The sequence below is a fragment of the Ornithorhynchus anatinus genome, chromosome 9, assembly GCF_004115215.2.
Source record: "Ornithorhynchus anatinus isolate Pmale09 chromosome 9, mOrnAna1.pri.v4, whole genome shotgun sequence".
Taxonomy (NCBI): Eukaryota; Metazoa; Chordata; class Mammalia; order Monotremata; family Ornithorhynchidae; genus Ornithorhynchus; species Ornithorhynchus anatinus.
The window spans coordinates 59,222,588-59,243,898 of record NC_041736.1 but is presented as its reverse complement, the minus strand read 5'-3'; the positions used below and the strand labels follow the sequence as shown (position 1 = coordinate 59,243,898).

The following is a 21,311-nucleotide window of genomic DNA, read 5'->3' as shown; positions in this document are numbered from 1 at the left end:
TCTGGGGGAAAGATTAGCTCAGGATTGGGAGAGTCGCCCTGCCGGGGCTCCCTGAAATTTTAAATGAGGATTTGGGAAAAAGAATCGGTAGAAAGGACAGAAAGCCAGGGTACCTGCCTGGCCTACAGAACTGCTTAGGTGACCTCAAACTGTATTTTCCCATTTCCTGAAAAGTCTCCTGATGAAATTCCTCAAGCCTGCATAAGGGGATGGGTGAGGCATAATCTGCATTCTTACTGGGCTGCCCAAGGCATTCTCTCACCTAATAATAATAATATTAATAATAAAAATTATTGTATTTGTTGAGCACTTACTACGTGCCAGGCACTGTACTAGGTCCCGGGGTGGATACATGAAAATCATGTTGGAAACAGTCCCTGTTCCCATATAGGGCTCACAGTCTCAATCCCATTTTACAGATGAGGTCAGTGAGGCACAGAGAAGTGTAGTGACTTGCCCGACATCACCCAGCAGACAAGTGACAGGGCTGGTATTAGGACCCGTGACCTTCCGACTCCCAGGTCTGTGCTCTATCCACTAAACCATGCTGTACCTCACTCAACTGGGTGGCATTAGAAGAGGGGGAAGCAGCGTGGACTAGTGTGAGAAGCCCAGGCCTAAATGTGGGTTCTGGTTCTAATCCCAGCTTGGCCACATGTCTGCTGGGTGACCTTGGGCAAATCTCTTCACTTCTCTGGGCCTCAGTTCCCTCAACGGGAAAATAGGCATTGAGACTGTGAGCCCCATGGGGGACAGGGATTATGTCCAACTTGATTAGCTTGTATCTACTCCAGCGCTTAGGAGAGTACTCGCCACTTAGTAAGTGCTTGTCAAATACCATAATTATTATTTTCATTATCATTGTTATTATTATAAGAGTTAGTGGAAATTCAACCTATCACAACCTCTGCCTACCTGTATATTTTGGGAGCTCTCCTAGGATTTATTCATTCAATAGTATTTATAGTCCACAGTCCCCCTCCTCCAGCATGATGCTTTTTACTGATTGACAGACTGTCAGCACCTGGTGGATTGTCAGCTACCAACTCTGTTGTATTGGACTCTCCCAAGCGCTTAGTCCAGTGCTCTGCACCCAGTAGGTGCTCACTGACTGGGGCAGAACCCCTCCTGCCCAGTCTGGTATTAGGGAAGCAGCAGCATGGCTTAGCGGAAAGAGCTTGGGCTTGGGAGTCAGAGGACGTGGGCTCTAATCCCGGCTCCTCCACTTGTCCGCTGTGTGACCCCGGGGAAGCCACTTCACTTCTCTGTGCCTCAGTTCCCTCACCTGTAAAATGGGGATTGAGACTGTGAGTCCCAAGCGGGACATCCTGACTACCTTGTATCTATCCCAGTGCTTAGAACAGTGCTTGGCACATAGTAAGCGCTTCACAGGTACCATAATCATCATCATCATCCTAGGGCGTGTTGCTCCTCCTCTTTTAGCGAGACACCTTGGGTCACATTTCAGCCTCTTTCTCTTCCAACCCGTCAAGGCCGTTCTACTTTCTGATTGCATTCCCTCTGGTCCCTCTCCCTCTCGCCCCACTGGGTGTAATTGGAAATTTTAACGAGCTCGCTCTCTGTTCCGTCACCCGGCTCCACATGCCAGGGTCAGCCCGGCCCGGGAGACCTCCCTCTTGACCCCTCCCGGGAAAGAGAGCACCCTCCATCGCGGCACCCCCGGCCTCTCGCTCGTTGGGGAGGTCTTTGCTTAGAAAGGACAGCGAGACAGCTCGGCAGCCCGGAAGAGGCCGCTTTGAAGGATGGGCGCGTCGTTCCGACCGGTCGAGACCAGGGTGACCTAATTGCTGAGGAGACTTGTTTATTTTTGCTGGAGGGCGGCTCTTGCCAGCCTCTTCTGCCTCAATGACGACACCCAGCGTCTCCATTTCAGATAGAATTGGGCCTGAGCCAACTCAGCTTTGTTCGCCGTCCCCTCGGCTCGAAGGGTAGCCGAGATACGGGAAGGAGCCTGGAGTTGAGGAGACCACATTCCACTTCCCTTCCAAATTATCTCTTCCCTCCCCCAGATTGAAAAATATCGAGCTGAGTGCAAGACCCTAAGACCACCGATTATTTCTAACGTTACCATTTCGTTGGATACAAGCAAATCCAACATTTTCCTAATTTGGGAGAGTCCTCAGTCTGAGCTCGGAACCAAAGCAAAATGAATGCCTCGGTTAGTGAAGAAGAACACTAGTAGCAAACTCAACGCTTAACATCTTCGGGATAGAGTGTCTGTTCAGAACATAAATAATAAAGAGGTAGTAAAGCAGTGTCGGAGCTCCCATGGCCCAGTGACAAACAGGCATTATAAGTCCTATTGTTCCTTAAATACGTGTATATAAATCTCCCTGACACTAATGGCGAATAAGCATGCATATCGAGGGGGGGGAAATGGGCCCTTGAAAGCCATTACCGCTGGCTAAGAGAGCATTAACTGCCGGCTTTTTTGTTTTATTCTTTTGCCCCTAGAATTTATGCCAGGGTTTAATCCTCCATTAGCGATGAAGCTGCCCTGGCAGGAGTTTCAGAATTCATGTGTTGCATCTAGATTAGGGGGAGCCGGAGGGAAAATCATTCAAAGAAATGGGACCCTCACCCAAACACAGATATACAAAAACTTTGCCCAGAGTCTTCTGAAGATGTGGCCCCTTCAGGGCAGGGGGATTCTGAGTCCCACCTGGGGGGGATCGGGAAGCCGTGTGGCCTAGCAGAAAGAACATGGGCCCGGAGTTCAGAGGACCCGAGGTCTAATAACGGCTCCACCACTACTTGCTTCCTATGAGACCTTGGGCAAGTCGCTTCTCTGAGCTTCAGTCTCCTCATCTTCAAAATGGGGATTCAATACAGATTGTGAGCCCCAGGTGGGGCAGGGACTGTGTCTGATTGGATTATCCTGTGTCTACTCAGTGCTTGGAACAGTGCTTGGCACCCAAGTAACCACTTGAACACAGCTATTATTAGTTTCGTCCCCAGTCAACTTTAATCTCTCTGAAAAGCTGGATCTGCTTCTTTCCACACGAGACCATTAGATTGGCATCTCCTGCTCTGTTTCCTGTTACTGTGTACTCGGACGTCTAGTTCAGTGCCTTGCCCGAGGTAGGTGTCCGATAACCACTGCTGATGGTGGAGGGAGTCTGTCACGTCCCTGACTGGATGAATATGTGGCTTTTTATCGACACTGCCAGGCCGGGCTGTTCTCTATGCCCTCTGGAAGGCTGAGGGCAGAGGTGATCATGTGAAGCTGAGTGCTGAATCAGAGCCCTCTTCAACCTCTCTCTTCCTCCACGGTGTCTTCTCCAACTGAACGTCACCGCCCCAAGTACTGACCGCTACTGATTGATTCCCTGCTTCATTTCCCAGTCATCTTTCCCCACTGGGTTGTATATTTGACTTAATGTTAGAGCTCCTTTAGACTGTAAACTCCTGAGGGGAGGAGCTGTTTCTTCTGCCTCTTTTCTATTCTCTGAAGCACACAGAGAGGGAAGGAGGGAGGCAAAGAAGGAGGGACGGCAAGAGGGAGGAAAGGAGGGATAAGGGGGGGGGAGGAAGGAAGGGAAGAAGGAAGAGAGGAAAGGAAGGAGGGAAAGAAGCAAGGAGGGAGGGATAAAGTGAGGGAGGGATAAAGTGAGGGAGGGAGCAAGAAAGGAAAGAAAGGAGGGAGAAAGGAAAGGAAGGAGGGAGACAGGAAAGGAAGGAGGGAGAGAGGGAGGGAAAGAGAGGGAGAGAAGGAAGAAGAGGCATCAAAGCCTCAAAGCTCAGGCTGGCAGGAAAAGATGTCAACCATCCCAATTTGAGATACCAGGATGACCACTACTATTTTTTGCAGCTTGAATCCTCACCAGCTGTAGCGTGTGTGGCTATCTCTGCTTCAGATCCTGTTCCTTTTCCTCACTGCCTGACAGGGCTCACCTGTTCAGACAGGAAGTTTGGATCCGATTCCTGGCATACTGAAGGTTTCCGGGTACCAAAGGAAGAGTGTATGCGTGTGGGGTCTCCTGAGGGGCTTCTGCTCCCACCAGCAGTGTGAGGTGGGCCGGCCAGAGGGAGAGCAGGGGGCTCCTCACAGTCACCCCTGCTGACTGACTACCTGACAGACAGACCACAAGGTGGGGGCTTCCTGCTCAGGTGGGAGATCCGGTTGACTGGGGCAAGCAAGAGGCCAGAGGTTGTCAAGGAAGGGCAGAGGGATGACCCAAGTGATTTCGAATGCTTCCCTGTGGAAGCATCCTGGAGGAGGTGGAAGAGGAGGAGGAGGGAGGGGAAAGGGGAGCCGGGCTTGAGGTGGGGTAACGGTTGCTCTCAAGGAGCTTACAGTCTGGTGTGGGAGAAAAAACTTCAAAATCAATTACAGATAGGGAGAGAGGCAGAATACAAGCTCGTTGTCAGCAGGGAATGTGTCTCCCAACTCTGTTCCACTGCCCCCCAAATGCTTAGTACAGTGCTGTTCACACAATAAGTGCTCAAATACCACTGGAGAGGCAGCGTGGTTAGTGGATAAACCACAGGCCTGAACCCAGGTCCTTCTCACTCCCTGGGTTCAAATCCTGGCTCTGCCACTTGTCTGTTGCATGACCTCGGGCAAGTCACTTCTCTGGGCCTCAGTTACCCCATCTGTAAAATGGGGATTAGGACTGCGAGCCTCATGTGGGACGGGGACTGCGTCCAACCCGATTTGCTTTGTATCTACGCCTGGTACAGAGCCTGGCATGTAGTAAGTGCTTAACAAATACCACAGTTACTTTGGCCACCGCCATTGATTGGTATGAAGGTAAGTGCTGGGGGTCGGGTGAGTGTCCAGGTTCTTAAAGGGTTACAACAGTACACACAACAGCATCCTAACACAATGCTACAATCATTTAGGGAGGAAGCTTGAGACCTCCAGAGGGGAAAATGCATTTGTCTATCAAATGGGCCAGAACCAAACCGCGGTGCCATTCCGACGGCTTCCCAAGGCCGGAAGCAATGCCATCCTGGGTCAGACCACCGGACCGTCCGGCCTAATGATCGTTTTCCAACAGGGTCAGCAGGAAACCTGCACGAATTTTGGTGATGATGACAGTGGTCACAGACCGCTAACTTCACGTTAGAGAGGTTCCTCCGGACACTCAAATCCTTTTCCTCTTATAACCCATCATGGACGTATCATGCACAAGATTGCTGCAATCCTCTCGGGCACCCGACCGTATTTTTTCCATTGCCCCCCAACTCCACTTCCAGCTGCTAAGCTCAATATCATGACACCCGTGTAGAGGGAATGGCGGGGAGGGGAAGGGGGTGTTTGTACCTGTAGAGATGAACGTTACATTACCTGTCATGGCTTGCTGGTCGTCCACCATTAGCTTTAAGCTCTTTCCCCGTCTCACCACGCGCACTGTGTGCCACTCATTATCATTGAGGTTATAGCCAGCAAAAAGCGTTTCGGGACCTTTGCCTGTAGAATATGCCAAACAGTCATTATGGAAACTCTGAATCAGTCAACCAATGAACCTCACAGAGAAATAGAGAGAGGGGGAGGGAGAGAGAGGAAGAGAAGGGGGTGAGGAGGTGGGGAGGGAAAGGGAGAGAGAGAAAGAGAGAAAAAGAGAGAGATATGCGCTGGAACAATGTGAAACCCACTTAGAGGTGCCACAAGTGAGGAAAATGACAAGAATACATACATCTCATATACGGGTGTGCTGTTTTGTGAAGCACTTTAAGTAATTAATGCTTATCTAAGTCAAGTTCTTAGACCTGGGTTGTCTTAAGTGGGCACAGTCAATGTGAAGGATGTGGGAAAGAAGGGTGTCTTCTGACAATTGTTTTGCTATCAGACGGCTTCATGGTATTCGTCCTTTTGCTCTCTGGCCCTGACTTCAACTTGCGAAACAAAAAACTAAGACTTGAGCGATACCTGTACAATAATCATCAGTCACTTGACTGAACCTGAGAAGCCTTAACTGCATTCTCAACTCTTACTTGGTATTGCTCTGGAGAGCAGTTAGTCCCGGAAGCTGTGTGGCCTAGTGGAAAGAACTCGGTCCCAGGCATCAGAAGTCCCGAGTTCTAATCTCCGCTCTGCCACCTGTCTGCTGTGTGACCGTGGGCAAGTCACTTCATTGTACCTCAGTTTCCTCACCTGTAAGCTTGCTGTGGGCGGGGAGCTGCCCTGCCAACTCTGTTGAATTGTACTCTCCCAAGCACTTAGTACAGTGCTCTGCACATAGTAAGCACTCAATAAACACCATTGATGGTGATGATGTGGATCCAATACCTGTTCTTCCTCTTTCTTAGATGGTGAACCCCATGTGGAAAACAGACTGTATCTGACCCGATTTACTTTGCAGAAATTGGTACAGTTCTTGGTCCAAGTAAGGATTTAACAAATATCACAACTACTATGATAAATGCACCTTCAAAGTAGGGGCTAAAGCTGGGGAACGCAGCTTAGGTTGTTACTGCATCAGATAACGTAAACTGAAGGGAAAGAAAAACCTTGGGTTTTCTTGAATGAAAAATCTCTTTGAAAATGACATTCTGTGGGATGTTGGGTGGGCAGAAAGGGGCTATTGGAGAAGAGAGGTGGAAAGGCTGAGAGATGTTGCTACAAAACTAGAAAACTAGGGAAGCAGTGTAGTCTAGTGGAAAGAGCATGGGCCCTGGGAGTCAGAGGTTCTGGATTCTAATCCCCACGCTGCCACTTGTCTCCTGTGTGATTTCTTTAAAGTCACTTCACTTCTCTGTGCCTCAGTTACTTCATCTGTAAAATGGGGATTAAGACTGTGAGCCACAGGTGGGACATGAACTGTGTCCAACCTAATTAGTCTGTAGCTAACCCAGTGCTTAGTATATTGCCGGGCTCTTAGTAAGTGCTTAACAAATACCATTAAAATAATTCTAGTCTTTTTCCAGCAAAAAAAATAAAAAAACCATATCTTGACAGTCAAATCATGGTTTATCTAGAAATGACTAGGTAGGCAGTGTTGTCTAATGGAAAGAGCACGGAGCTGTGAGTCTGGAGACCTGGGTTCTAGTTATGCCACTGGCCTGTTGTGTAACGCTGGAAAAGTCACCCAAGTTCTCTGGTCCTCATGTCCCTCAACTGAACAACTGAGAGAAGATAGGTTACGAACCCACGCGGGCCAGAGATTGTGTCCAGTACAATATTCTTGCATCTACCCCAGCACTTAGTACATAGGAAACACTTAATTGCCAATATTCTTATTGTTCTACAAAAATGACTGCTATTTGGAAACATGGATGCAACAGATATCCTACTCTTCCCAGACAAAGGCTGGCTTCCATTTTTAACATGTAATGTGTATTTCTGCACGTATGCATGGATGCATGTAGGCATCTCCTATGTACTCAAGAAAGACAGCACCCATAGTGGGTATGGGTGCAGTTGTGAAAGTCAAACTGCAGGAAAGGGAGGAAGGGAGCCAAGGCCTAAGCCAATCTTGTTCTCTAAACTAGCCCTTGATCTCTCCATGAAACGCTGTGGGCAGGGAATGTGACTGTTTATTGCTGTACTGTACTTTCCCAAGAGCCTAATACAGTCCTTTGCACACTTAAGCACTCAATAAATACGATCATATGAATAGAGGTTAAGTGAAAACAGTGTCAGGCCCTGCTATATCAGTCTCCAACATGCTATGGCCATTTACACAGATATCTAGAAATTATTCATATTCACATCTGTCTCCATTCCCCCAGATTGTGAGCTCATTGTGGGCAGGGAATGTGTCTACCAAATCTACTATATTGTATTCTCCCTAGCATTTAATATAATGCTCTGCAGAAAGTAAGTGCTCAATAAATGCCACTGACTGGAAGAATCGGGCGATATGGGCCTTTCTGGGCATCTAATATTCACTTATATTGTCTGTGTCCCCCATTAGACTGTAAGCTCCTGTGGACAGGGAATGTGTCTGTCAACTCTGCTATAATGTACTCTTCCAAGCTCTTAATATAGTGCTCTGAACACAGTAAATGCTCAATAAATATAATTGATTTATTCTCAAGTTCAGAAATGGATTAACCGATATTACAAACTTTCCACCTCTTCTTCCCTAACTTTCCCAGCAGTAATAGTGATAGCAGAAACTATTTCCACCTTCATCCATAACAATCTGTCATCAATGCAGGCCAAATGACAGAAAGACAGTCTCTGAGCAAAAAGTTGGGGAAGCAGAGAGATTAGAAGACATAGAGAGCCTAACACCTCTTCCCCTTTACTCCATGAAAAAAATGTGTTCTGGATCTTTTCAACAAAGACATTAAACAGAGAAGCTTTATACGTGACAACGCCCCTTGAAGATTAACAAGGGGGATAGTTAGAGGGTTTCTGTCAGCTGAAGCCAAGGAAATATTTCCTAAACCCTGGAGAGGGACGCGAGGAGCTTTTAATCACAAACGTGACATTTTCTGTCTTGGCAGCCAGGCTGGTTGGCAAAGAACCATCCCATCCCACGTCCTGACACTTCAGAGAAGATGGTCAAGGCCTATTTCTGGCACTTGGATAAAACAGCAGGGCTAACGGAATTGGTCAGAGAAGAGGCAAAATGGGCTTCGAAACTAGGTTAGGGAAGCCTGGGCCCGAGAACCAGTGTTCCTTCACGGATAGAGCCGGGGCCTGGAATTCAGAAGGACCTGGGTTCTAATTCCCACTCCGTTACTTGTCCGCTGTTTGACCTTGGACAAGTTACTTCATTTTTCTGGGCCTCAGATTCCTCCCTTGTAGAATGGGGATTAAGATTGGAATATGAGCTCCATGTGGGACATAGCTGTACCCAGTCTGATTAACTTGTAACCACCCTAGAGTTTAGTATAGTGTTTGGCATATAGCAAGCACCTAACAAATACCATAATCAGCTCCCCATCTCCCCCAACCCAGCAAAAAAACCCACCAGGGAGTCACTTTAGCCAGCAGTGTACTAATGTTTAGGGGTTGAATCTTTCTTTGAGAGAAAGAGCTGCTTGTAATTATGACAGTGTAAAAGGGGAGAGGAAGCATCAAGTAGCTTCTTAGCCACCAAGTGGCTGTTTTCTAGTCTGGATTTTCAGCTTTCTTTTTTTTAAGAAGCATTGTTAGACCATTTTTAATGGTGGAAAGGCTTTGAGATCAGCCCAATTTTAATCCGGATCCACTCCCGTGTCCTCATTTTCAACTCTTTTCATCAAGGAAATAAAAATAAAAGGCTGCACCAGAGCAGCAGCGTGGCCTAATGGACAGAGCACAGGCCTGGGGGTCAGAAGGACCTGGGTTCTAATCTTGACTCTGCCATTTGCTGTGTGGCCTTGGGCAAGTAAATTCACTTCTCTGTGTCTCAGTTACCTCTGTAAAATGGCGATTAAGACTGTGAGCCCTACGTGGGACAACCTGCCTACCTGGTATCTACTCCAGTGCTTAGAACAGTGCTTGGCACATAGTAAGCACTTAAATACCGTTATTATTATTATTATTATGCTCTTTCCACTAGGTCACGCTTCTTCTTTGGCTTCTAAATCCCAGGTCCCCCCTTTGCTTGTGGAGGTTAAGCTATCTCTCACCTGCAAAAAGCCTGGGAGATTAGAGATAACAACTCCTTGTTCTACTTTTTATGATATTTGTTAAGCACTTACTCTGTGCCAATGTACTAAGCACTGGGTCAAGGGTCTTCTTCGGAAGCAAGTACCAAAGATTCCATTTGGAGAGGACCTCTGCCAGTAGGGGCCATTACTACTATAAGTTTGCGGCCGGGAGTGTGGTCAGCAAGAGAAAGGGCTCTGCTGATTGGACTGCCCTCCATCTTTAGCTCCAGCCCCAACGGCCGCCTAAAATCCTCTAGACTGAGCACTAGAGAGAGCACGATACAATAACCAGGCACATTCCCTCTCCACAATGAGCTGACAGTCTATTGTACTCTCCAAGCGCTTTGCACAGTACTCTGCACCTAGTAATCACTTAATAAATACGACTAACATACTCCTCATCTTTCCAAGGATCCTATCAGAGCCCCTGAGAGGAGGGGAGGTAGGCAACTCAAATTCAAAAAAATTGGCTTACGTATAAGCGGTCTGCCATTTATTTCCTGGAATGTCCTTGCCCTCCAGATATATCTTGTCCTCCCCCTGGGGGTGACCATCCCCACTCCCCAGAATCACATCTGCCTGCTCACCCCATAGGCCTCCTTCCGGTGACATAGAAGGCCCTGTCTCCCATTTCCTTTCCCTCCTTCCCCCTCTCTCTCTTCCCTAACTGGGCCGAGCCTGCCCAGGAACTCAGCTCCTCGACCCACCCAACAACCATAGCCAGAAAAGAGTCAGTGTGTGAACTACCTGCTGCCAACTTCACAGGCAAAGATTTGCCAGTTGGGAGATACCTGGGGTGGGGGAGAACCATTGGAGCCAAAGGCTTGGATGTCCTTCCTGCACCTTCCCTGGCATTCTCAGGCAGTAGAACGGTTGGGAAAGAGTGCAGGAAGGGAGCAGATAACAAGCACATTCTTCCCAGCCGTGGTGGAGCAAGCCAGCTGCAAGGAATCGGGACACTTATGGGTTTGTTTGCCCTTAAAGGGCCAGGCCTCAAATCAAATGTCTCCAGGAACCAAACAGCCCTTGACCTACTGCTTCTGGAGGTCAGCTATGGCCTGGGTGTTGGTTCTGCCTAGATGTAAGATTTCTGGAACAGGACAGCGTGGCCTAGTGGATAGAGCGTGGGTCTGGGAGTGAGAAGGACCTGGGATCTAATCCCGCTCTGATGTGTGACCTTAGGCAAGTCACTTCATTCTCTGAGTCTTAGTTGCCTCAGCTATAAAATGGAGATTAAGACTGTGATCCCCATGTGGGACAGGGACTATGTCCAACCTGATTAGCTTGTGTCTACCCCAGCGCTTAGAACAGTGTCTGGCACATAGTAAGTGCTTAACAAATACCATTAAAAACAAAACAAAACACAGGCCGGGAAGTCAGAGGATCTGTTCTCTAAACCTAGCTTTGTCACGTCTGCTGTGAAACCTTTTTCACTTCTCTGTGCCTCAGTTTCCTCATTTGTTAAATGGGGATTAAATCCTATCCCTCCTATCTAAACTGTGAGCCCCATGTGGGATAGAGGCTATGTCCATCCTAAAACCCGTATATCTACCCTAGTTCTTGGAACAGTGCCTGTCCCATAGAACGTCGTTAACAAATACCATCAAGAAAGGCAAAGTTCACATTGAGAGGAAACCTAGATTTTATCTTAATGTAACAACTGAGGAAGGTGGAGAGTGGGGAAGGGAGGGTTGCCAGTGGAATCAGAGGAGCTTTTTGAGTATAAAAAAATCATTATTCCATGTATGGGATTTGGGAAAAAATTCTAGCAAGTGGCTGGAAGCCTCTCTGCAGCTACTACTGCCTGTAGTGAATATAGTCCAGGGAGGGAGAGGGAGTAAGAGAGAGAAAAAGAGAGAAAAGAAAGAAAAGAAAGAAAAGAAAGAAAGAGAGAAAGAATAGAAATGAAAGAGAAAGAAAGAGAGAAAGAGAGAAAGAAAAGAAAAGAAAAAGAAAGAAAGAAAGAAAAAGAAGGAAAGAAGGAAGGAAGGAAGGAAGGAAAGAAAGAAAGAAAGAAAGAAAGAAAGAAAGAAAGAAAGAAAGAGAGCAAGAAAGAAAGGAAAGAAAGGAAAGAAAGGAAAGAAAGGAAAGAAAAGAAAGAAATAAAGAAAGAAAGAAAGAAAGAAAGAAAGAAAGAAAGAAAGAAAGAAAGAAAGAAAGAAAGAAAGAGAGTTGAATGTGAGAGGAGGGAACAGGAACCCCAGCTACGACTTTAGAATGGCTTCATTCCTGGTTAATAAGCTCTGGGGCATTATCAGAATTAGAATTTGCCTTTCAAAAATTTCAAGGGTTTATGTTGTCTGTGTGTGATTGTGGGTGAGTGCATGTGAGTTCTTGATTAGACAATAGGCAGGGAGGTGTTAAGGTCTGAATGCCCAGTGAGAAAAAGCCAGCAAGCAAACAATTCCAGGTAGCAGTGATTTTTTTTAAAAAACAAGCCTGATGTGTGAGTGACTCAGAAATTAAGGGCCGACCAAAGCTGGATTAGTCTTTATTTATGAGAAAAGAAAATTCTGCCCTTTGCTACTTCTTCAACCCTTTGGGAAGGTTAACAATGATGTGGCTATTATTTCCCTCAGCTTATTTTTTCTTCTCTGCTCTAAATCTCATAAAATTAAAAACTGGAGGGGAAAGAAATCCTAAATATATCAATGTTTCTTCAAAGGATGAGAAGCAGCGCGGGCTAGTGGAAAGGGTCTAGACCCGGGAGTCAGAGGACCAGGGTTCTAACTCTTGTTCCTCCCCTTGTCTGCTTTGTGACCTTGGGCTAGTCACTCCACTTCTCTGTCCCTCAATTACCTCATCTGTAAAATGAGGATGAAGACTGTGAGCCCCATGGGGGGCATCCAACCTGATTGGCTTGTATCTACCCCAGTGTTTAGCACAGTGTCTGGCATATCATAAGTGCTTAACCAATACCAGAAAAACAAACAAAAAACCTGATCGTCTCCTGACAGGAAGGACCGATGGCCTTGGACCTGAGACATCGGGATTGAAAACGCAAGCAGAGGAATTGATTCTAGTGTTAGTGGCTGGTACTGGAGAGGGCAGGGCAGTGAGCAATTATGTGGGCAGGGGGATAGCACATTGCAAAGGGCATTGGAGGCCTCTGCCCACGCTTGCCAGATCAGTGCTCTCCCCACTGGACCAACCTCAGGGCGGAAATAAAGTCGCGGTGTCTTGTACGTTCGGTTGAGCTCTCCTAGAACATAGGAAGGTGTAGGTCCCTTGGGATCAAATAGGTGTGAAGACGCTTCTCTGAACGGGGAAAGAAATCAATACATTAAATATTATTCTGAAGCAGTTCTGCGCATTGAGGGGTTCACCATTGCTTGTGCCCATTTAAGCCAAACCGGGTACACGACAGTTCCCTAGGTGGTGGAAAATTCATCTCAAAAAGAAAGCTGCACACCTTTTACCATTTTTAAAAACATCATATTCTGACTTCAGAGTTAAAATGAACATAAAGGCAATACATTGCTAAAAGATTTTGCAATACCCCCTCTTTGAACTACCCTGATTGATAAATTTAATTATCTGATGGAAAAGATAGGTATTAACCCAGAAAGGGAAATTTGGACTGTGACATTATTTTGAGAAGAAAATCTTTGAGAGCTCATTCATCATCTAATATTACTGCTCTGAGCAGTGGAATCAAATGTTAAATCTTTTCAAGTGCTTTTAATTTATTCTTAATTCTCTCTCCACTTCTAGGGGAAGAAGACAATTTAAACGTATGATTCAGAATTACATCACTGAAAGATCAGAGCTTTATATTGCTTAAATTATTTATCATTTAAACCGTTGAGGGGTTGAAATGATCGAAAAGATGTTGTGAAGCGGCCTGTTTTTTAAATCTCCCTTTGACTGTGCGCTCCTTGTGGGACAGGGACTGTGTCCATATTGATGATCGTGTATCTACCAATGCTTTGCGTGATGCTTGGCACACAGTAAGCACTTAACAAATGCTTCAATTATTATTTTATCTCTTTGCCTTGCCCAGGTGCTGGTCCATCTATGTTGTAGAGCTAAACTTTATAAATCACTGAAAAATTCAAATCCATCACTGTTGACTGTCAACAATCTTTCACATCTCTTGGATGGTCTTCCTGCCTTCATTTTATTAATTTACTTGGCAAGCTTCTTCATCCCTCTTTTACCGTCGCTTCGCCCTGTATCCCAGTGCCAGAGAAACAGGATTTAAGATGGTGGGGAGGTCATAACTAGCTCCCTTCCTCTGGATTCTCCAGAGTTAAGCGTACTTTCGCTTACTGGCTTGGTTCTGGCGACTGCAAGATGAGAGCTGCAGACCAAATTTCTTCACACTCTTCTCTTGAAGGATCATGATGGTTCTTCTGAATTTTCCTTTGAGAACTTGATTGATCTGACTTCTTGAAGGTTCGGGGTTTTGTGGATTGACAGTAGGACCCATTTGTGCCTCTAAGCCACTAATCAATCAGTCAGTGGAATTTATTGAGCACTTACCGTGGGCAGAGCACTGTACTAAGCTCTTGGGACTCAACTAAGTCCTTGGGAGAGTGTAATACAATATAATTGTTTGATGTGATCCCTGCCCACAAGAAACTTACAGTCTAGATAGGAGCTGAAGTGCTTCTTAATGGAAGACTGTGACAGGAAAGCATAATGTTGGAGCCAGTATTTTCAGGCATCAAAGTCCCACAGAGAGCTTGGGTCTTTGCTCAAAACGATTCCCAAGTCTGCATCACAAGACGGTGGGTACCGCACAGCCCCACCTTCACGCGGACGTCCTTTGTGTCCAACGCTTAGAAACGGTAGCGGGCGAAGTTTGAAATTCCAGCCACACTGTTCAGCTCTCCCCACAAAGGTGCGATTTAAACCATGCTCAGATCTGGGCTCCCGTGTTGCGGACTTCTTGTCGTCTGGGAAAGCCTCTCTTATTTGAAGCCTGTGAACGATTCAGAATGGTGGGCAAGTTCACTTTTCAAAGGACGGAAGCAACGTGGCTGGGGGAGTCAAGGCACCTAGGTGTCGAATCTTGGCTCTGCCAACTGCCTGCTGTGTGACGCCAGCTAAGACGCTTAAAGTCTCTGTGCTTCAGTTACTTCTGCAAAATGGAGACAAGACCGTAGCCCTCCTTGCCTTTTAGACCATGGGCTTTTTCGGGGACAGGACTGTGTCTAAAATCTGATCATCTTATATCTACTGCAGCTTTTAGCTGAGCGCTTGGTGCAGACTATATGCTTAGTAAATGCCCTCGGTATGAATATAGAAAAATGCATTTTGGAAAGGTGGGATCCAGTTTAATACATGCACTGGAACTGTGGGTGGGTTTCTTAATACGGAGAAGGTAGCAGCTCTATGGTGTCGCTGGATGCCGCAAATAATCAATCAGTCATATTTATTGAGCACTTTCTCTGTGCAGTACTAAGCGTTTGGGAGAATATAATATTACGGAGTTGGTAGACAGATTCCCTGCCCACAAGGAGTAAGAAGCAGCATGGCCTTTGAGAAGCAGCATGGTCTAGTGGATAGGGCACGGGTTTGGGAGTCAGAAAGACCTGGGTTCTAATCCCTGCTCTACCACTTGTCTGCTTTGTGACCTTGGGAAAGTCACTTCACTTCTCTGCCCCTCAGTTACCTCATCTGTAAAAGGGGGATTAAAACTTTGAGTCCCATGTGGGACAGGGATTGTGCTCAACTCCAGCTGCTTGTATTTACCACAGTGTTTAGTACGGTGCCTGTCACATAGTAAGTGCTTAACAAAAACCACATTTATTCAGGAGTTTATATTCTAAAGGGGGAGACAGGCAGATGGAATCTAAATGAATAAAATACTGAAAGAGAAACATTTCTAATGGTAGAAAATTCTGGGATGGATAAATCGCGGCCACTTTGAAATACACTGTCCCGGTAAAGTGCAAGCTCCTCGAGGGAGAGAAGTATGTGTTGCCCCTCTGTTGCACATTCCCAAGGGTTCAGAATAATGCCCAGCATCAAAAAGGTGCTTTATAAATGCCAATGGAACATATTCCTTTCTCTGTAATTTATTTTATTGTTTGTCTCCACCCCTAGATTTTAGGCATATTCGAACAAGGATCATGTCTACCAACTCTGTTGTATTCTCCCAAATGCTTAATGCAATCCTCTGGGCCCAGTAAGCGTACACTAAATACAACTCTTTGACTGATTACGGTTTCAGAAATGGAAACTATGGATTTTTGTACCCCTGGAGGAACCACCCCAAACGTAAGGTTTTGTTTGAAGTGCTTTCATCGAAGATGTTACCCTCAGTGATCAGTTTGATTGATTCTTACTTCCATACTGACATCACCTCTAGGCCCAGAGTGTCTCGATAGCTTTTAAATGGATTTCGGTCAGCTGCCATAGGTTCAGGGGTTGGAATCTCTCAAGATTTCCTATTACACTCATGTTTTTCCTATGCTCACCTTGGCTCTGCCCTGAATCCCCAAGCACAGAGAAAAGGTGACTAAGCAATTTAGATTTATAGAGGGATTTTATTTTGATTTCCAAACGGTCTCTATGCCCAGAACTGGTTGAGCTGAATTTTGTGGTTCCTAAAATGCTACCAAAATATAATCTATTAATAGATTTCCTCAGAGCCAAAGTCTCAGTAAACTGTTAGGAAGAGCAGCAAGTCTTAGTGGAAAGAGCCCCGGCCTGGAAGTCAGAGGGCCTGGGTTCTAATTCTGGCTCTTCCACCTGCCTGCTCCGTGACCTTGGGGAAGTCACTTCACTTCTCTGAGCCTCAGTTTTTTCATCCACAGTATGGGGATTTAATATCTGTTCTCCCTCCTGCTTAGATGAGGAGCCCCACTCGACAGAAGTTCTGGCTTGGTGGTTGGGGGAAAGGCCAACCATTGGAAGATTTTGAAGACTGAGGTGATGGGTACAGGATGCTGTTTTAGACTATCCCATGAGGCACATGGACTGTGTCCAACCAGATTATCTTGTATCTACTCTAGTGCTTAGTTGGCATTTAGCAAGCATTTAACGGACACCATCCCTGTCGTCATCATCACCAACCTCTGTGAATGGCCGTAACCCAAGTCAGGATGGAATTGAAGACGGCTCTCCGGTGACCTTACGATTTCTGTTCCTCCATGGTGACTTGAAGGGTTCTCTCTCAGAATGCTCCCTGGGCCTCTTCTTTAACAATCAAATGCGTCTTGAACTTGATCCACCCCATTCATCTGCTTCTTTGCTGTTTGTTCGTTGGCTTCAGTTCACTGTCGGAATTGATTTTCCCGAGGCAGAGCTAAGGGAGCCAATCGGCAGGTAGATGCCCTCTTCTTCCTCACACTGCAGGAGGGCAAGAGCTTGGTGTGTGTGTGTATGTGTGTGTGCGTACGCATGCAATGACACACTGACCCACAGACCCACACAGTCACTGCCTAGGATGACATATTTTGTGCAGGCTGCCCCCCATCCCTGGCCCACCTGTCTGTACTGACACCCCTAAACTCTGGTGTTCAGGGACAACCCGCCATCTAAAATTCTTCTCTCTAACCCTTCTTCATGGTCCTCGCCTTTCCTCTCACACAAATGGGTAAGGGTGGGAATACACAATGCTGTGGCTACTGGGATACGATTGAATGAATGATGGGTTTTCCCTGGCCCAAGGATAGCCCATTTGAAAATCTGCCTGTGTATGGGGAGTGGGGAAGTATAGGAGAGTGAGAGAAGGTCTTCCGGGAAGAGGCTGAATGTCTTTTGGGGGAACTCATTTTCTGTTTGAAAAAGAAATCCACCGGCGAAGGAAATCAACACGAAGGAAGAAGTAAATTGAAGGAGGAGATGAGCTAAAGGAAGGAGGCGGGGATGAACAGAGAGAAGAAAGGGAGAGAGTGATAGACAAACACACAGAAAAAGGAGACAGAGACAGGCAGAGACAGTGACCCGGGGAATGACAGAGGGAGAAAGATAAAGGCAAAGACACAGAGAAAGAATCAGAGACTTACAGAGACATAGAGAGAGAGAAAGACAGAGAGAAATGGAAGGGAGTGAGTGATGGAGAGGGAAAAAACTGAAAAGGAAAAAAAAACAAGGGAGCTGGTAAGGAATTCTCCTGCAGTGTGTAACACCACCAATGGGCAGTGGAGGAAGGTGTCTATTCAGGGACACTTCTAGAAATTGAAACGCTCAAGATGAAGGAGGGTAAGAACAGCTGGAAAGATCGAAGAGATCCTGGGTTATGAAGACAAGATACCTTCATGGTTCTGTTCCATAGCCATGGCTGTTGTGGTAAAATCAATTTCTGCTCATGTTCAGGGACTACTGAACTTGCCAAATGTGGGAAAATTCAAATAATTCATTCTGGCCATTCCTCCCGGATGGATATGAAGTTACTCAAGCATCATGGCACGACTGGAAAAGGGATACTCACCCACAGACAATATCAGTCTCTCGATCCTCGAGGAATCAAGAAATTTCCCATCACAAATTACCGTCGGGAAGAGAGGGCCCCCAGAGAGAAGATGCTTTATGAGAAACTCAATTGTCATGGCAACTGGGCCAATCAGGTGGGATTAAAGCCCTGTGGTTGGGCCGGGTTGGAAAAGCCATTTTCTCTTCTGCAAAACATGCCGCTCGCCAGCTACCGGCGGTGGAAGTCCTGAGCGTCTGCTCTGAGGAGTCTTCTTGGTTGTGTGACGGAGGCCATAGGTGAACAGGCAGGCTGGGTTCTTCTCAAATTGCGGGAGCCCGGCGTGGAAGAGGAACCTGGTGGAGGGACCCGGGCATCAGATGACCCGGGTTCTAATCCCGCCTCCACCACTTGCCTGCTGTGAGACCTTGGGCAAGTCCCCTAACATCTCTGGGCCTCCCTTCCCTCACCTGCCAAATGGATTCTGAATCCCTATTCGCCTTCCTACTTTGACCGTGAGCCTTACGTGAGACCTGATGATCTCGTATCTAGGTGCTTAGCAACTAGTAACGCTTATCATTATTATGATTACATCCACCGTTTAATTGTGGAAACCAAATTGATTTATCTTTTGAAGACACTATAGAGGGTGTGGGGGGAAATTAGCTGTTTTGCTTTAACATCAGAAGTGCTCATATCCCACACACATTAAAATCGGCTTTTTGATGGTGGACTATTTATTTCACTTTGGGCCCTAGTTGTCTATGCATTGCTGCCTATCCGATGCCTCTCCTTTCTGAGATTATAACCAATGATGCCTGTGCGTTATTGAGTGAAAGACTAGTGGTTGTCAACTCTACGGGGTTGACAGAACCCGGGAGGGGCGAGAAAACTAAAAAAAAAAAAAGAAGAAAAAACTATTTAACAGATCTTGTAGCTCCAAAGAGTCAAAATAACATCACAGTCCTGATTCCGTTTCAGGATATATCATCTCACATCAGATAAATCCCACTCTATGCCACTGCAGGCTGCTTCGCTGACATAGAGGTCAAGTAGTAACTTCTCGAATTTAAAGTTTCCACCAGATATATGGTTGGGGGTAAAAATTCATCACGCAGATGCCACTTGCAGGCTTGGAAAATTCTTCAAATAAATTATAAACCTTCAGAATTCCAAATTATCCTCTTGAACCAAACAGGCCACTTTCAGAAGGATAAGTACGGAAGGCGGCCCAAGCTTTGGAAATCGATGGTCTTTGAGGGAGCTGACCGAAGAAGGCAGAGGGGAAGAAGCAGGGGGTTACATCCAAATTTCTCCCCCAGATTCTGATCAAAGCTCTCTGGTGCTGGGTTCCAATCCAGTTTCCCCAGAACCTGTGCAGAAACAGGCCCCGTTTTCTGCCGTCTTCAGTTTCCGAAATTCGGACGCTTTTCCTTCTCCCTCGAATTTAGGATTTCCCTTGGAGAGCGGCACCGTGAAGCCCCGATTTATAATGAATTTTTACTCCTGTTGGATGGCCCTTTAAACTTGCAAACTGAGATAAAAGGAATTTGCATACCCTACGCATTGCCTGCTCTCTTTATGATTTTGTTTTTTTGCTCCATAAAAAAAACAAAAAACTAGCTTACATCACTTGAAAATGGAGGAATAACAGTTTAGAAATTTTGAATAGGCACTTACTGGAATTACAGTTAATCCTGATACAGTCTAGATGGGGAAGAATAGATGAAAAATGAAAATTTATCCTTCAAGGTAACAGCTGCAGACAACCAATAAAATCACAGTCCACCCTTCCGGGGACAGACACATGCAAATGTGGCCAGATCTGTTGTTCTTTACATACTGCCGGGACCCCCGGAATTATCGCCAAAAGACTGCACCGTTTAGAAAGGAATATCGGAGGTCAGCAACCAATGGCCAATTTCAAACCGAGCTACATGGCGACAAATCTAAGCGCGGAGACCGTTCTGTCGTGGTCCTCGACGGTGGCCGTAACCCGGCTGCCGCCTCTCCCCCCCATCTGTGACAGAACAGGTCATAGGGTCTCAATGGGGTTGAAAGGTTGCTCTGTCACAATGGGGTTGGGCAGGCCCGGCTAGGGTCAGACATCTTGGACCTCTGCTTCCTGCCATCCCGCCGAGGCTGAGGGGATCTCTAGGGGTGTGGTTCTTTATTTCACGACGCTGGGGATTTTTCCCTCCTCTGACGGGGGGCTGGGGAGAGTCTGGGGACCAGATTTTCCACCTTTACCTCGTGGGCCGGGGTGAGAAGTGGAAGAAAACTTGTGGGGTGAGGGGAGCGCTCTTTCCTCTCACTACGAGAGCAGGCTCCCCTCCTGAGAGCCAGCCAGGGTAGTAAGGGGCTCTCCCCACTCTTGATTTTCCTTCCTTTCATTTTTTTAATTTTTACTCTTTGGCGTGGGATCACTACGGAATAGATCATCTGGCTCAGGATAACCCCGAATATGTCTGGGATGAGAGACTGTGCTACTAAAGGAGTTGGGAGGCAGGGGGTGATTTTGGGTCGGCTGGTGGTTGATCTCCCTTCGTACAGCCTTTGGGAAGCGATGCCGAAAAAGGAAGCTAGATTCTGTTTCCATATAGCTGAGTTTGTCATGTGTCGTCAACCGCATCAGAAAAGTGGTTGCAAACAGCCAGGGAGCACGCTCGGCGCAGACCCATTCCACAGAAAGGCGTGGCTGAGCCCGGCTCGCCGGTCGGCTGGGCCCGAGGGTAGCCACGGCCGGTGTGCAGTGACCTCGGTCGGTTGCTGGAGAGAGCTCTAAGACAGCGGTCTAGGAGGGGGTGCCCTGTTTCTGTTTCCTGTCCCTGTGAAGCCCCGCTTTCAGGGGAAGGGGGAGTCCTGCCTCCCGGGGTGAGGGGGGAATCTGAGAATCGGGAAAGTTGGTGGTGTCTCGGGGACCACCGGGTCTTTAGGGGTCAAAGGTAACGTCCGTTACTCTTCGCGGAGGGCCCGGTAAGCCCGAGGTCTGTTTTCCAAGGGTCCCCTCCCTCGCGGTGTCGGGATGGGCCTGCCCATTTGGTGTTCTGGAGGAGGGGGTCTTGAGCCGACACCCCCGGCGCTCGGTTTTAACGCAAGCGCCGCTTTTTGTTTCTGTGGAAGAGCCTGTGCCTTTGGTGTTCGCTTGACTGTTTGCTCAGGGTCGCAGACTTTGGGCATTGAAGGGTTGTGGGTTATCTTTGGAGGGCAAAAAACACCACCGCACGGTAAGTCAAACAGAGATGGGGGGGACCACCACGGCGAGCGAATCCTCCGAAAGAGAAGCCCTGTCGGCCGAGGGCGCCCACCCCCGGATATTTCCCGGTGGAGAAACCGAGGTGAGGATGGCAAGGACATTCGGACCCTTGGCTCGCTAACCGGCGGGTAGACC

The 21,311-nt window shown here is 47.1% G+C and overlaps 1 protein-coding gene across 23 annotated transcripts in view; it reads right to left on the bottom strand.

The window, feature by feature from the left end:
* Positions 1-21,311, bottom strand: part of NRXN1 (neurexin 1) — a 637,736-nt gene that overhangs the window by 275,732 nt on the left and 340,693 nt on the right. For 14 of the 23 annotated variants that reach the window (XM_039913064.1, XM_039913065.1, XM_039913071.1 and 11 more), the window contains 2 exons: positions 19,601-19,627; positions 5,315-5,437 (listed from right to left, as the gene is read on the bottom strand). In XM_039913064.1, coding sequence (XP_039768998.1) covers positions 5,315-5,437; positions 19,601-19,627 — 150 coding nt within the window. The remainder of the gene's footprint in view (positions 1-5,314; positions 5,438-19,600; positions 19,628-21,311) is intronic. The other 9 variants (XM_039913069.1, XM_039913072.1, XM_039913073.1 and 6 more) reach the window with 1 other exon arrangement.